General features: G+C 36.3%; 1 protein-coding gene across 2 annotated transcripts in view; it reads left to right on the top strand.

Moving 5' to 3' along the window:
• Positions 1 to 17428, top strand: part of LOC108905927 (O-acyltransferase like protein-like) — a 30874-nt gene extending 13446 nt beyond the window's left edge. Inside the window, exons 9-12 of one of the 2 annotated variants that reach the window (XM_018709000.1) lie at positions 6683 to 6821; positions 14357 to 14537; positions 17002 to 17144; positions 17210 to 17428. In XM_018709000.1, coding sequence (XP_018564516.1) covers positions 6683 to 6821; positions 14357 to 14537; positions 17002 to 17144; positions 17210 to 17356 — 610 coding nt within the window. In that variant the 3' untranslated portion in view covers positions 17357 to 17428. The remainder of the gene's footprint in view (positions 1 to 6682; positions 6822 to 14356; positions 14538 to 17001; positions 17145 to 17209) is intronic. The other variant, XM_018709001.1, reaches the window with a different exon arrangement.
• Positions 17429 to 17688: the final 260 nt, after the last annotated feature.

Genomic DNA, 17688 nt, shown 5'->3' with positions numbered 1-17688 from the left:
GTTCTGATTTTTTGCAGACTTGTTTATGATGTTGGCCTAATGAATAATCCAAGTTTGTGACCTCGAGCGCCGAACGCAACTTTGTCAAAAATCGAAAAAACCGCGAAAAAATCGTTTTTTTTTCAAATTTTGGCGATTATAACCCTAAAGGACTAGTTTTTGAAAAAACTTTCTTAGGACGTTTTTAAAGTAGACTAAATTTGCTACAATATGATACTAGAACTGTCTCTGTAGACCCAATAGTTTCCGAGATTAAGCCTTTCAAAGCTTATCATTTTTTTCGAACTTCGCAATTTTTTGCAATTCTGTCGTTCTGAACGAATTTTGACCCTGATTATACTATCGAAGCCCTGTACTTTTATGATGGGATGTTAAAAAAGAAAATGAGAAGTGTGAACGATGATGTTTAAGCTAAGCTACGCATAATGAAGTAAAAAAGATAAGTACAACAAAAGTTAATAAGTTTATTTGTTAGGAAATTGAGTAATATTCAAAATCAAAAAATTAAATTAATTTAGCCCTCCTGGAAGGTCCCGGTTGAGGTTCGTCCGTATCTGGATCGACGTATTGGGATGGCATATCCCCATCAGGGGATGGTGATGAATCGTCGACGTCTTGTGCCCACAAGTCATCCTCCATTTCGACATCGGACAGATCGTCGCCTTCTGGGATATCTACTATTGCAACATCAGGTATATTGTCACAAGAGGCCCCGCTGCAGTGCCTGCAGACTGATGAGCATTTTAATCCTGCCTTCCTGCAGCTGCACGCGTTCCCACAACCCTTCGTGCAGCCGCAAGAAATCATCCGCAAGAAGTGTTGTGGGGCTCCATCTCTGGTCATCATTTTGGGGTTGAGGCCTTGTGGCGTGGATATCCACCCCCAGGAGAGAGGGTTCAGTGTGACTCTCAACCACGCCTGTACCTGTAAGAAGATTGTACATGAGAATAGAAAATGATGAATGATATGTAACTGATGCAAGGACAAATTTTTACCTGATGGTATGTCCGCAAGGAGTGAAATCGAGCAGAGTCTCGTGTAGGAGGTAACCTGGCTAGATTGAAGCTGGTTTTCGTCGCAGCCCTGGCGAATAGTTGGTACCGCAGCTCGTCAAGGTTATGGGTGTTGGGGTTGCCTCCGTATAGAGCAATTATGACTCGCTCTCCTGCTGCTGCTATCTCGTCAGGTGTAGAGTTGGTGTCGAGAAAAATCGCAGCTTGCTTTTCAACGTCCGGATTTTTTTCGACTGTGGACATCATTTGCATCTTCGCTAAGCCAAAGAAGCAGGATGTCGAGTCACAACCACTAAAGGCATGGATGAAGAGGAAAAGCTCTGGTTTCAAAGAGGATTTTGAAGAAGCGATGCTTGACATCTGATGCTTTGCCTCTTCCACATTTATTGTACAAAATTTCACGTTGGTTTGACATCGCAGTAAGGATGATCAGCAAGTCAATGTCCTCGCCAACGACTACCACTATATCATAGGTAGAGGCAGCAGTTACAGCTATAGTGATGATGAGCCTATCAGCATCTTCCTCTGCTTGGAGTACTTGAATGTTGTGATTTCCCATTTTTGTTGTCAGCAGCTTTATGAAACGAATCTTGTTTTTGTCATTTGACAAGAATTTCTGTTGAGGAACCTGTGTCATGGTTTTCTCATCAAAAATTATCTCTTGCGATGAGTGTAACTTGGCTCTTCGAAGACGCTCAGAGCTCTTTGTGTTTTTCTGTTCAGCATCTACGGGGTAACCATCGAAAACTACTGCCACGTTTGAGCCATAGTGAGCAGTAATGTACTGTATGTATCTGTCAGGTATCGCACCAAATGATGAGTTTCGAGGCCACACAACTTTGTGAAGTAGATGCCCTCCATCCACTACTACAAACTTCGTTAACCCTTGCTTTTCATTTAAGGTTACAGGTTGAAATACTGAATACAAGGTGGATTTTGTGCCCTTTCTCATTCCCTCTTCAGAGAACAATGACATTGGGATTGGTGACAGTTCGTAAGTGAAGAACTCTCGCAATTTTTCATCCGATTGTTTTAAGACACAGAACCTGTGAAACAGTGTTAGAGGATTAACAGTTACCAGTTTATTACCAATAGTAATAGTTCGTACAGCTGAAGAAAGGGACACCACATTGTTTTTACGTTTGAATTTCACTTCCTGGAAGTTCTGGCCAACCATCTTTAGCATCGATTCTCTCCCAATCTCTAGAGCCATGTTGCTGTTGACACTAGATTCTCCAACCAGGCCACTGCTGATGGACATAATGAAATCTGTTGTAAGGAATGGAGGGTGCTGTGCAAACCATCTACAGAGTTTTTCAGTATCTGATTCATCTCTGGTGACACGAGATGGTCGCATGTCAACATGTTGTTCAGTTGTTGCAGTGGTAACCTCGCAGTATGTTTCCACTTCATGGCAGATATTATGTAGATACACCATGCCTAATGTCCATCGAGAAAGTACACTGTTAGTCATACCACGTCCTCGGGTGAGCCCCCCATAGCTTTTCATAGATTTCATCAGTACTTGCTCAATGGTCATATCTGACCATATACCCGACCAAAATTTGTTAGTGCGCCGGATGGTGAAGTATCCCTTTTTTGTGAATTTATCGTACTCAAGTGGGTCCATTTTCCCTTCCAATTCCAGCATATCTTGCAGATATAATTGTGCGCACTTCGCATAAAAGAAGTGGCCTGCTGCGTGAAAGAATGGGAGCATTTTCTGGATGGTGTCCAAATGCAAATTCCAATCGCCTGTCCGTTCTGCTTGGATAAATTGCTTCATCAGTGTCACCATTCGAAAATAAAGAACCCACAGCTTTGCGGTTGGTCCATTGCTTTCAAGCTTGCACAAAGCATCCGTGAATTTCGTCATTAGTGCTTGAAACTGCTTATTTTCGTTAGCTGTTAGAATTGCAGATCTGTTAGAGTTTGAATCAGTAATGCTTTTTTCCTCTTCAGTCAACTGAATTGTTTTCACAATTTCATTTGCTAAGGAAAGAGACACCAAATTGTGGGCTCTCACTGCTCTAGAATAAGCATGGCCAGCCAACATCTTATCAATGGTGTTTTCAGCATAAATTGTCGAGAGCAGTTCCTTTATACCACTTCGACTCATAATCATACCTATTGATCCCAAGAAAGACATTAGTAGATGAAAACCCCCTAGCCTCACAACGACGTTGCTCAAATCAGTGCCCTGATAGTTTGCGACTATCTCTTTGGCTTTAATGTATAGGGGTTGGTCAAAAGTTACAACGCAGGTTTTTTGTCCATGGGCGAAGAGATGTAAGAACTGTGTCGTAATTGGACGGGAGATGGTTGATGAATGACAGACATATAATTTTGGATGTTTCAAAGTGTTTCTCTGCTGTTGCTTCCTCCATGAACCCATTCCATCCCGGGATGTTCAACTTTTTTTTAACTTTCCCATATAACCATAAGATATCTGAAGAGAGTGGTACAATTTCTTCAGGTAGCGAATGAATATTGTCTAAGTTAACAATATTAATTGCCGACAAACCCTGATTGGATGGCACTTTTTGGAAGGTTTCCAGCTGAATAGGAGGATTTCTCTGTACAAGTTCAGAAGCAGTGCACTTCGTCAAACGGTCTATTTTATTCTCGGGACATGAGGAATTATGGGGAGTCACAATCATTATACCTCCCATTGCGTGAAAAGCACCCGTTCCATCTAAAGTGTTGACATTAAAGTCGGCGTTATCAAAAGAAAATTGCACAAACGACATTGAAGGGTCCTTCAACATGAGTTGGTCTGGTCGCATGATGGCCGAGGTTTCCAAAAGCATAGTATCCTTGTAACTAGCTGAGAATCCAAGCGTTGACAATAACTCAACCAGATGTTTTGACCCGAACTTGTGATACAAGAATACACCAATCCCATGCAGTAAACAAGAGATGAACGAGCGAGGCCTGACTGCCGATATTATTGAATGTGCAAGAGCAACGCACTTCTTTCTATAGGAATCCAAGAAGCTTCGTTTGTCTTTTAAAATTACTGCTTCGAGCAACAGTTTCAAAGAATCAGGGATAACTGAATTTACATTCTGGAAGAAGTCGTCGGATGGTGTGAATTGTGTTGTGTCGTACACTTGCGACCGTATATCCTCTCGTATGACTTCAGCAGCTGCTTTCACCACGCGTAGTCTTTCTGCTTGAGGATCTGAACTTCTACTGTCATACCATGTACTGGTGAGAATTTTGTGACCTGTGTTTTTAAAACAAACAGTCGTGTGTTTGAAGGGTCTCTCAACGATCACAATGTCCTCCCCATACTTTGCAAACAAGCGATTTTTGACTGTTCGTAGTTGAGGTCGTTCTCCTTCTATCTGGTCCATGAGTTCATCTAGAGAGAACTGACACTCCTCACTGTTCTCTTCCAGAAATGAATAAATCTTTTCCATGGCCTCATCAACTGTGGGATGCTGACGATTTCCCCTGGACTTTCCTGTTGGTGGTGCCTGGTAGAGCTTTGTTTGGCAAAACCGATGATATCTGGCATCAAGGGCTACCAAATCTGTGTTCTCAGATATACGCTCTTTTATTTTAAGAGCCCATTCATCACCACGTTTCTCAGCTGCTCTCAAGATTGTTGCACTGAGAGACAATTCCGCAGTAATGATATTGTCCCGTTTTTCTGGCTTCTTCTTCCTTTCTGCCACAAGGAACTGTTCAGTTATTTTGTCTCCACATAGACAACAACAGTGTTCTCTGAAATTGAAATGCTCTGAGACTGATCTCGTGGCCCTTGATGGCGTAATATTTGATTTTCCACTGCTAACAGCTGCTTTGATCAACTTCGGATTGTTGTATTTTATCTGACAAGCACTGTGCACATATATCTCATTTACACCCATCAATAAACGCTGATTTTCTATGTTCTTATGGGAAATACTCGACGCAAGAAGGGTTTTTACACCTCTTTCCTTCACTAAGCGCACTTGACCTTCACTTGAAGTCTCCTTACATATAAAACACAAACCCACGCTGGGACTGGGATCAGACATTCTGTAGATTTTGAGTTCAAACCACACTCAGGTTATGGGCAGCAGGCCAGTCAACGACTAAAATGAAAAAAATAAATAAAAATAGGGAAGGTTAAAAACGGGCTACAGGTGGGTCGCATTCGTGACTTCACACGAGCAATACTAGCACAGTCCGTCGGAGGTAATTGGAACTTCATCCCGCTAGAGTTGTTCGAGTGACGTCTAAAATATTGCAAAAAATTGCGAAGTTCGAAAAAAATGATAAGCTTTGAAAGGCTTAATCTCGGAAACTATTGGGTCTACAGAGACAGTTCTAGTATCATATTGTAGCAAATTTAGTCTACTTTAAAAACGTCATAAGAAAGTTTTTTCAAAAACTAGTCCTTTAGGGTTATAATCGCCAAAATTTGAAAAAAAAAACGATTTTTTCGCGGTTTTTTCGATTTTTGACAAAGTTGCGTTCGGCGCTCGAGGTCACAAACTTGGATTATTCATTAGGCCAACATCATAAACAAGTCTGCAAAAAATCAGAACTACCGGATTTGACGCTTACTACCCCATACTTTCAGGCGACAAAGTTACTGGATTATAATTTATTCATTTACAGGGTGAGAAACATCCGCTAGTATGTTGTAAAACATTTAAAGTTAATTGGGGTGTTTCATATGAATATTTCTGCAAAAATGGTCCATTTTCGAGACGCAGGTTGTTAAAATTACAAAATTTATTATCTTTTCCGAACTGACAGAGCTATTCAAATGAATTTTAGTAAACATTGTATACATGGTTAATTAATTGTACGCCCCGTGGCAGGTAAAAAAACACATTTTCTAATAAAACTTTTAATCCGAAGTAAAAAGAGTGTCTTGAAATTTTTTCATATGTGTCAGTTTCATGGCAAATTCGATATTTTTATTTCTTATTAAATTTACAGGATTTACTACTCCGCTGCATTTATATATTGACTAGGTATTTTCAATTAATTTAAGCTATTTTAAAACAGAAAATAAACAATGAAATTGTTCAAAGGGCCTGCCATTTTCATTTAAACATTTTTCACGGCGCGAATTAATGCATGTACCTTTTTCATCCAAATAGTAAGAAGTTCCCATTAATTAACTGAACAAATAACAGAAGCTGCAGGATAAACAAAAAGCAGTATGTATCTCATTGAAATTAATTTGTGCATGTTTAAATGAAAATAAAGAACAGCCTCCTTTTTTGTTTTCTGTTTTAAAATGATTTAAATTAAATGAAAATGCCTAGTCAAATATTAATAAATATAATGGGGTAGTAAATCCGATAAGTTTAGTGAGAAATAAAAAATCGAATTTGCCCACAAACTGTGACAGATATAAAAAATTACAAATGACTCTCTTTCAGTTTAAAAGCTTTATCGAAAAATGTGAATTATTTTTATCTGGTACAAAGCCGTACTTTTTTTATTGAACTGAAGTTTCGTCACTAGCTGCTTAGCTCACGTACAATGTATACCAAATTTATTTGAATATCTCCCTCAATTCGGAAAGCATTTCTGAAGAAAGGTTCATAAAAAATATTTATTTTTAAAAGTTCTATCACATTCCCTAGGGTCCTACGTTCCGTCTGACTCACCCTGTATACCCCCTATGTAATGAAATTTAAATTTGTTTTAACCAACAGTGTCACAAGGATGTTTTTATTTATACGATCAGAATCATGTAGGGTATTATACCTTTCAACATATTCCAACTGGACTACAAGCTTAGTAGGCATGTCACTAGGAATTGCATATATGAAATCCAAGAATAACAGTGTGAAAGTAAGTCTTATTATATATTTCTCTATTAAATAATGTAGTATCCCAGATTAACGTATCTACTGGTTTATGTTTTTATGCTGACACTTTCAAGTATAGTTGGTTGGTAAAAAGCATTGGAATACGCAAGAAGGGGGTATAGTTCGAAGATCTTAGTGTAGATCTTGAACTGTTCACTATGCGTGGATGAAGTGTATATTGTTCTGTCTTAATTTTATTGAGTGAGATATTAGAGTTTATGTCGCTTTAATTTTATCACAAATTATTGATCAAATTAGACTTATTTCTATTCTTCGTTCGTTGCTTGGTTTAGCTACTAGAGACGTCTTTGGCAAAATTTATTTTTCTCCAACCACTATTCCTTATTTAAATGAAATTTAATTTGAGTGCATAGTTTTCGGAATAATTTAAATTACAGAAAGAGGGAAAATATTGTTTTGTGGGTGACCTTATAAGTTCTGATAGGTGTCACATAAAAATAAAAGTGGGAAAGATGGACACTATATCAAAAACGCTTTTGCTTTTTTATTAACGGAACGCAAGACTAATGGATTCCAACTTACATAAATCCAGAGGATATTCTAGTAGGTGATACCTACGTTGTTTAAAAATGTGTTAATTAAAGAAGTTTTAGAGGAACTTCATCAAGGGCTCGCTGCAAAAGATAAGAATGAACGTTTAGTAGATTTGGAAAAAGTATGCACAAGATAGACCTTCTTCTCGTTTAGAGAACAGTATATGAAAAAAATGAAAGAACACTCCTACATGGAAGCTTTCGAGAAGAAAAGCTCTGGAGTCAGCAATTTTAATACCGAAATTTTGCTTGAGATATGTTATACAGGTTGTTTTGATGAGATGAGATTTGATCTACAGAAGTAAATGCCCCAACGATAATGCAACTACGCGGCCAGCTATGATCTTTTTTAGTGTATTCGTAAAAACATTATAACATTTTTTTTTTTGAAAAATGTAATAACGTACCAGATTAATGAAATATATGTGCACACAGTTCTATCATGCAATTTAGGAAAACGATACCCTTCCATTTCTATATGTCTTTGTCAAGAATAAACTGAATGGTAACCAAATTATTTATAGAAACTCGACCAACACGGATAGGTACTCGCACACGGAGTCTCACCATTTTAAGGAGACATGATATTTATACCTACCATCTATAACACCTCAACGAGAATAGGGTCAGTCTTTCCCAAATTGAGCTGCACGAACGATGTACGTACTTCAAAGTCTCAGTATATACAGAAGCCAGCCAAAACTGATGACGCCAAAATGATGCAGATAATACAGAATGCTAGGTGCGGATTGTTTGCGTACGACTAATGCTCGGAGCTCAACAGGAACTGTGTCCTGGCTCTTGGAACGGTGAGTGTTCGGATCTCACCAGGAACTGTGTCGTGGCTGATTAACTGCATTTACCGCAGGTGCGTGTTCAATCGCCGGCAGGGTGAATCCCGGTAGAACGGCTGCGGTGTGGATGGGTCCAGGGACGATTTGGCTCGCGACGTTTGAATTTTTCCCTTGGTCTGGTCGCTCGGCCGTGGTAGATTATCTGAAACAGAATGTATTAGCCCTGACCCGGAGGTCTTGTGGGAGATGGCTATGGCAGCGATCCATCTTCCTTGGAAATTTCGAAAGGGTGTCGAAAAATTTGTTTCCTCCGTCCTTCGTCGGCGGTCCTAGGAAGGCTGCGGCGCAGAATGTGGTTATCGTCCGATAGCACGGGGGTGGCTATGCCGGCTCGGTGTCGTCTTAGCGGCTCAACGTTAGGAGTTTCGAAAGGTCGGTGAAATTTTTCGAAAGATCGTTGATTTTCCTAATGTTGTCTGGTGCCATTTTGCTGGTGAAGTGGCCGTCTAGGTGCCGTCATACGTTGTATTGAACGACTTGTAGATGGTAGAAGACCGTTCGTCGAGTTTGGGGAATTTCGAATATGTTTTCGAAACATCCGTGATTTTCGTCAGGCATTGTTTTCCTACTTGGGGGCTGCTCGGGCGTGTTGTAATGCATTTGTATGATATATGTATGAGGAATACAAGTTTTGAGCGTTTCGTTGTTGGATTCGAAATTGTAACATGTACCTAATGTTTATTTGTATATCTACTTTCACAGATATCATATAATAATTAATATACTTACCTCACAAATGTAACAAGGCTTATGAAATAGTTCCGCCCATGGTGCTCCGCAGAAGATTCCGGTATACGAGTACTTTCTCGCTTGCACCATCACAAATTTTTTTAAATGTTGGCCCGTCATAATACATTTGACAGGCTGTACTATGAAAAAAAATTATTTAAGATTTCATAAAACGTTAACTCAAAAATAGCCTTCTTTCCAATAAAATGGAAGAGATTTTTTGTTTTTGAAAGAATAGGCATGATGACAGATTTTGAAAAACTGTTCTATGATGTTCGGAAGTATTTAATATTTCCAAAAAATATCTTATTTCTGTAGAAAGTCTAAACTCACGTAAAAACGGTCGCCGGTGTCATGGCGTCTACGTAACGTCATATCTACAGGGTGATTCACAACTTATCCAAAAAAATTTGGAAATAGATGCAGCATGAGAAATGGAATCAATATCGTAAAAAAAAATTTTGTAATATCCTTACAGTTTCCGAGAAAAAAAAATATTTAAGTTATAGTACATTCAACCACTACATAGCTGGACAACTGTAGTCTCTAGCGTCATTCGACACGTGGCCTCAGCGACTCCGAATACTGAATTCGGGTTTTGCAATCGTCGTTGCGATATTTACCTGTTATCTGTGGTGTTTACAATAGGTTTTTAGTAGTTAGTGTCAAAAATGGGTAGTTAGTGTCAAAAATGGTTTGCGTGTACTCGGAGTTGATGGATATCGTTTTAATTTATGGTGAAGCATTTGTGTTATGGTGAAACAAGACAACATTTGTGTTAGTTCGTAGAAACTGAGTACAACGGACCCAAATGTGTTTACACATTGGTGGATAAAATTTTGAACAATTGTTGTAACATCGGGTATGTCAAATGATTTTATTATTTAAAAACAAATTAATTTTATTAATTAATAAAAGCAAAAGCAGTTGAATTTGCCGATATAAAATAGGTGCGATAAAATTCTATTTACATATTTCTTTCCTTGCGAAAGTTTTTGTCCGTTTTTATCACACCGCCATGCCGGCCGCATTGTGCGAGGTCAGGTTTTACAGTGGATCAGTTTTCAATGCCGTGCAGAAGTGTATTTTTAAATCATTTTCAAACTGCCCTTTTTGATTTTTTCTTTACAAAATTGTATTTGTAAGGGTCCCCTGTACATCCAGAATTTTTTTTTTTTGGATAAGTTCTGAATCACCCTGTATGTTTGTCAACAGTAAACATAAGGTACTAATATTTTGTGTTGCAAGATTCATTAGTTAAATAAAAATACAAAGTTACCATAATAGTATATGCATTTTATTTACCCTCAAATTGTACTTTTTTTATAACAATGGATACACATTATATTTCCATGAAGAGAAAACCTTATACATAGTTGTCATCAAATGTAACATTAATTATTTCTACTTTTTTATTTGTACTGTAGACGAAATCCGCTACATCGAAATAGCCCTTTTGAAACCCTGTTAAATACATTTGTAGCTGCCATCTGCACATAAAACTTCTGGGTCGGTTTTCTTTTTTCCACATAATTTTTAAAAGTCTTCATATTCATGGTCCATTTAATTTCAATAATACTGTCTTCACAGATTCCATCAGGCGATTCTGCTATCGTGGGATAGTTTTTGCAAAGTATTATACCACATTTTTTTAATTTTTTCCCCAAATGGTACTTACAGTTTCTCTCACTTCATCCTTCAACATTCTATCGCGTTTCATGGTCTGAGATTTTTCTTCCCACTATTAACGTGATCAGAGTTGCATCATTGGTTTTGCACCGACTAAATTCAAACGCTCGTGAGGCCGCACTATGTATCATTTTTTTTTGTTTGTACAAAAATCAAATATCTTGACTCAGAGAGTAGATAAAAATATGAGCCTGGTTGCAAATGAAAGCTGAATGGATGTAGAATATGGAAAAAATATGACTGAGACGATTTTTTTTCTGTATGACCTTCGAATGACTAGGCAAAGTCTATGCAACCCAAAAATTTTATGGATTTTTCTAATTATATCGGTCCTAATTCTCTTTAAATTTATTCCAATGCACACGATTTTGCACAATTTAGCACGGCAATTCCAAGTCTGGCGTCAAAAATTTTCTATCATTTTTCTAACTCTAGCAAAGTCTCTCCAAAGTCGGTATTATTTTCAAACTGCTTTTTGACACTGTTAAGCAAGAAAATTATTCACAAATTAAAGATTAATTATCAACCTGGGTTTCTGTTTTTTATTTTACAAATAAATGTCAAATAAACACACTGTAGAAGGTAGGCAGTGCCTTATAGATATTTTTTTTTTATTAACGATGAAAAAAATTCAATCATTCAATTCAATTCAATCATTCAATCGTTCAATTCATGTTGATTTATCAAAATATTTTAAATAATTTGTTTTCCTGAAACGTCTAGTTGACAACTATAAACCAAAGTCAAAAGTTTTGTCAAATAAATATCTTGAAACTGAATTTAGATTTGAAAATTTTAAAGTCTCTAGATATTAGTTTTACCTTTTTAGGTTACCTTAATATTTGGTGTTGTCGTGCATGTCGACATGATGAAATGCACCAATTAACTTAGAATGATTAAATGATTTAAAATCAAAGTTTTTGATTAAAATACCGGATAATAAAACGAAAAAACCTAGTTCATTTGTGATAAACGAAACTTTTATGTCACAGTATAGAAGAAGTTGCCGCTTTTTCTTTAAATATTCAAATGGGAAAGGTTGCAGACAAGTAGTAGGAATATATCATTTTGGTAAAATGCCTCAAATTGTCGCAAAATTTTTAAATTTGCCAAATGCAGATTACAAATATAGACATAGCAGATAAAATATTTGGAGGGGAGAGAGACAAAGAGAAATTTGCTAGTAGTAATAATATTGTTGAAGAAGAAATAATTAACGGCAATAATGACGCCGACTTTTCGAGTAAAGTTCAGCCAATGTTTAATATTTGTGCAAACTTAACTTTAACATAAAGGTTTAATATGTGGAATAATTCAAAGAATGTTCGTTAAATATACAGGGTGATTCAGTTATTAATTTTAAGAGCAGATAGAGAAAAATCAGTATAATACGATGGCGTGGTTAAAAAAAATTTAAATGCATATTTAAGCTGAAAAAAAATATTTTCAAATCATTATTTAACCCCCTTTTCATGCTCTTACTGACCGGCTGATGTCAGCCTGTTATTCACAGTTTACTCACGGCTACGATGTAAACAAGACGCCCTAGATGCAACTTTGCCATATTTATATATTTTCGCTCATATAAAGACAATAAATAAACGGTTTGCTCACGTCAGCCAATAATAATTTAAAATGCTATAAATTATTTTTTATAATTTTGCAATCAACATATTAAATTGTTATTGTTGCCCAGCAAGAACCTCGAGGAGGTCTGAGCATGCTTTGCCAAAAATCAGTTTTTATTATCATCAAAGTGATAATTTTTTAATTTGCTATAAGCCTTCTACTAAAAATTGAAATTAACGCGGCCCATTCAGATGTTCAGAAGATGTTCAGGTAGAAAATGCGGCTCAATTAAACGATCGCCATATACTCCTGCCCATACATTGACACCGAATCTCCTCTGAAAGCTAAACCGACGAGTAGTGTGCGGGTTTTCATCAGACCAAATGTGACTATTATGGCTGCAAAGAAATTAACTCTGTTTCACTTTAAATACAATTTAATATTGAAGTTACAAAACTCCAAGAGTTCAAATAATTTAAATTTCATTTCGTAACCATTTTAATCTCATCACAGAAATAATGACATAAAAAACCAACACTCACTAGATAAATTATAAAGAGAGGGTGAAATGTATGTAGTATTTAAATATTGACTGTAAGTAATAGAAGATAAAAAACAATCGGACGGAGACAAATAAACAACTCGGTACGTGTTTCCGGCCTAGGCTAACCTGTGTCAAGGTCACCAACCTTCTAATTTACACGTGCACTATAGTCTAGCAGCCAGACCGGGTTTCGTTGCCAATCAGAGTGCCACGGATGCAAACAACTATTTCTAAAGAATTTTGACCTCCTGAATCCAAAAAACTTGGTCGTAAAGCCTGGTCAGTTTAATTGTTATCAACAAATTAAATGTTTAAATGGCTGTAAAAAGTTTATGTTTATAGCTAGTACACGGAACCCTATCTGGCTCTTAGACTAACACGAACCGTAGAAGGATCGTATTCCATGCAAAGTAGAGCAAAAGGTTGTCTGTCTTTCATCAAAGGAAAATCGTGTCATCAAATTGAATGCAATGAATAGGGATGCTTGTTTTCGAATGTACGGTTATTACAATTTATGATTTTTAATATTATTAACGTTTTCACGTTTTATAATTTATTATGTTAAATAATACAGTTTTAGTATTTCAATTTATTATTCAATATGCAGTTCCGTATAACCAAAGTTTACATAATAAATATAAACTATAGTGTAGATCTAAACTTTGATGTAACCAAGGTAGGTACTTATTGTTTTTGAGAAAGCAATACTTATGTTTTTTACCTGTTTAAAATGCCAGCACGAGTAAAACAGCATTCATCCCACCAGAGCACTTTGTTAATAAAGTTAGGTTCTGCTACATTTCGATTTAGGAACCAATTTCAAAATTCAAGACAATTGGGGAAATCAGCTGCTTCTAAAGCTTGAACATTTTGAAAATGTGTGATGTTAACTCCTTTGCGGGAAAAATGCGGGAGATGTGAAGGGTGGTAGATTTGAATAAACGCTTTAAATTGTTAATGGTTTTGTAACTGTGTGTAGTGTATTTTGTATATTTGAGTATTTAGTGTGCCGACTTTTTTATTTGATAAAATACGGTGTGCCTACAAACCTCTGCTTTATTTATTTTCATTTAACGAAAGTTGACTTCGAGAAGTCAGGCTTATTAAAACATTTTGCACTAAGTTAATACAATTATTAAAATTATTTATAATAAAATGCAACATGATCCTTTATTTACTTGCATTTTATTGGTTTCGTACATATGTATCCATATACTAAAGCGGATTAAGTAAATGTGAACTACAGATTATGATGTGAACTTGGCAACGCTGTTCGCTTCAGCTGACGATTTGTTCGTGACATTACGTTACAAAATGTTCCGAGCATCCGGTCATCTGGCAGTACCGCCCTCTTAACGGGAGTTATGGGTTGATTTCCTTCATTATTAAAAGTCGAGCAAAATTTTTTTTCCGATTTTCTGTCTTTATTAAGCCTTCCGAATACGTGGTTAAAATTAATGACATTATGACTGAATCACCCTGTATATTTAATTTAAGAAAAAATAATTTTAATTTATGTTAGTTCCTTATTATAATGTACTAAGTATAGAAACATTGTTAATGTCTGTTTTTTTTTTAGAATCAGAAGGTTATATCTATTTTGTGGTTTTTAATATTTTTTGGCCTGCCTTCTGCAGTGATATTTTTTGCAAGACATGAATTCAGAGGGATTCGAGCAGCAATATTGGGTGCTTTGGTTAAACCCCTGTTTTCTTTAGGCATTGGAATAGGCATTTTAGGAATGTCACACAATATGGGAGGTAATATGTTTTATGTGCATTTATGAAATTATCGACTATCTCAACAACAAATTTGATTAATTTAGTTAATAATACAAAGAACATAAAAAAGTTCTGACGGTTCGAAATTAACAAGATCCAGAAACTGACACAAACACCCTTAATACTTCAATAAAGTTGTGCTCTGCTTATAGGGGCCGCAAAAAAATTTCAAATAGGATGATTTTTTCAGGGTTGCTTGGGGACTGCCTCCTGAGTATCCAATCAAAATATCACACTCGAACTCCTGGTACGAATTGCGCTAAAAAATTTTTTAAAGCAACATGACCTTCATAAAAGTTGTAGAGGATTAAATTTTGAACAATTTTTTCCTTATGCCCAATTTTTGTCACATTATGCGCAGTAAGTCGTTAAGTATTAGACATACAAAAAAATTTTATATAGAAAAGTTGTTTAGAATTTTATCTTCTATAACTTTTATTGTCATTTTGCTCTAAAAAAAAATGTTTAGGAAACCACCCCCATAGCGCAATTCGTACCAGGAATTCGAGTGTGATTTTTTGGTTGGATACTCAGGAGGCAGTCCCCAAACAACCCTGAAAAAATCATCCTGTTTGAATTTTTTTTAGAAAATGACATCTTTACTGGATATTTTTAATGTTCCATGGTTAGTGTCAAAACAGGCGATGAAAAAAAATTTTTTTTAATATTTTGTATAAACGAACAATGTACAATTGTAATAGAAACCACATCGTCTCACGTCTGACATAACCGAAAATATTTTTTATGCATATTTCGCCATTTTAGTTTGTAGTAGATATACAGGGTGTTAAAAAAAGAGTGTAAAATATTTCAGGAGGTAATAGTTTGAACCAAAATAAGCAGAAAAGTCTTAATAAACATGGGTCCGCAAAGTAACGGTTGCGGAGATATGGACCACTATTCGTTTTTCAAACATTTTATTTTATTAGGAATAAACCGACAAAGGAAGCTTTTAACAAACAAAAAACAAAGTTACAGAAGATGTTGCCCTCCGTCCATTTCCAAGCAGGCACGACATCTTCGTCTCAACGATATCCGAACTCTTTCGAAAACACCCTCCTTGGTTTGGATTTCTTGACACTTTCGATTAATCCGTAGCTGCAGCTCTTTCAGGGTATTTACAGGAGTACCATACACTAATGTCTTCAAATATCCCCAAACAAAGAAATCTAGAGGGTTCAGATCAGGCGATCTTGGAGGCCATAAAACAGGTCCGGCCCTTCCTACCCATCTATGTGGAAAAGTTTGGTGTAAATGCTCTCTAAAGGCCATGGAAAAATGAGCTGGAGCACCATCATGCTGGAACCACATTTGTTGCCTCTGATTCAAAGGAATATCTTCCAAAAACTCATACAGTGTGTTCTGCAGAAAGTTGAGGTAAGCAGCGCCTGTTAATCGGTTTGGTAAAACAACAGGACCTAGAAACCTGTTACCTACAATACCCATCCGAATGTTTAATGAAAAACGTGCCTGATGTCCAGATTCTATTAGAGCATGAGGATTTTCGTCGGCCCAAATATGCGTATTGTGAAAATTGAACACTCCATTTCTTGTGAACCCGGCCTCATCAGTAAATAGAATGTTTGCAAGAAAACGAGGGTCTTCAGCATCATGACGTAGAAACCAGCGGCAAAAAACCAAACGTGCTTAATGATCATTTATTGGATTTAAGGCCTATACTCGTTGCACATGGTTTGGATAAAGCAGTTGCTCGTGAAGGATTCTCCAAACAAGAGGACCACTAATTCCTACCTCGGCTGATATTCTCCGCACACTCATACCTGGATTCTGCTCTACCAGTGCTAGAATTTCTTCTTCTGCTCTAGGAGTGGATACCGACCTTGGTCTTCCGGATAAATGGCACTGTTTGCTCAAGGAACCTGTCACGCAATATTTGGTGAATTCTTCCAATCATGCGTTGTGAAGGAATCTGGCGATTTGGATAAGCCGTCAACATAAAGACGTCGCGCTTCGGTGGCGTTCCCATTAGCACGACCATAAATGAAATGCATGTCTGTTAATTCTGCGTTAGAGTAACCAGCCATAGCGAAGAAAAACTTGTGCACTGAGAACAACTGTCAAATCATCAACCAACTATTATAAGAAAATACACAACGTTTTTGCAGAATACAAAAAGGAACTAAAACACATAAAACATTCAATGTCTCCGCAACCGTTACTTTGCGGACCCATGTTTATTGAGACTTTTCTGCTTATTTTGGTTCATACTATTACCTCCTTAAATATTTTACACTCTTTTTTTAACACCCTGTATTATTTCTGTGATCAATATTTCAAGAATATTTAATTCACCAAAACGATAAACAATTATTTTAGATTTTTTTCCTATTTGCCTCCACTTTTTCCAAGATTTTTGCTGGGTTCCGACATTTGAAATTATTCAGTTAATTGAAAAAATATTTATTCCGTCTTTTTGTTTTAGGTATTATCAAGCATATATGTGAAAATAAATATGCTGTCCTGATGAGTAATTTCTCATTCTGCACTTACGTTTTTCAGATTTATGTTATATTCTCTAAAGGCATTAAAAGTTATTCGTTGATGCAGTTTACACTTATTAATACGGTAATAAAACTTACTTTCAAACTTTCGATTGTTTGCTGTAAGAATTTTGTATTTTCATTTTCCAGATAAAATACAATTTGTTTTTTGATGCACCACTGGCTATAATAGTTGGAATTATTAGCAAGTTGGTGTTTGAACAACCAGGAATTAATTTACAAAAATTATTCCTGCCACAAATAGCAAGTAAGAAAGAACAACTGAAAAGGGAGTAGTGAAATGATTTTTTTTTGTTACAAATTAATTAATCCTGACTTCTGTTCATTTTTGTTACGTGAATTAAATAATAGAAGAAATATTGTATTTTATTTCCAATCCATCCGAAAAGTATCGTATCATAAAAAAGCAAATCCTTAGTCTTTAACTAGAGAGTAGAGATTGGAGATTCGAGAGTTCTATTCCAACAATGCTTGTGCAAACTTTCGAAACAGAGGAAGTTTATGACAAAAATCTCCCCAATACCTTAAAACTGTCATATGGCATTTGTGAGGTGTAAGTTGGAATAGGTATGTATCTTTTATAAGAGCACTCATTTTCCAAAATCATA

This window comes from Anoplophora glabripennis, unplaced genomic scaffold (genome assembly GCF_000390285.2).
Source record: "Anoplophora glabripennis isolate ALB-LARVAE unplaced genomic scaffold, Agla_2.0 scaffold236, whole genome shotgun sequence".
NCBI lineage: Eukaryota > Metazoa > Arthropoda > Insecta > Coleoptera > Cerambycidae > Anoplophora > Anoplophora glabripennis.
The sequence above is the reverse complement of the archived record's forward strand: the minus strand, read 5'-3'. Positions and strand labels throughout refer to the sequence as shown.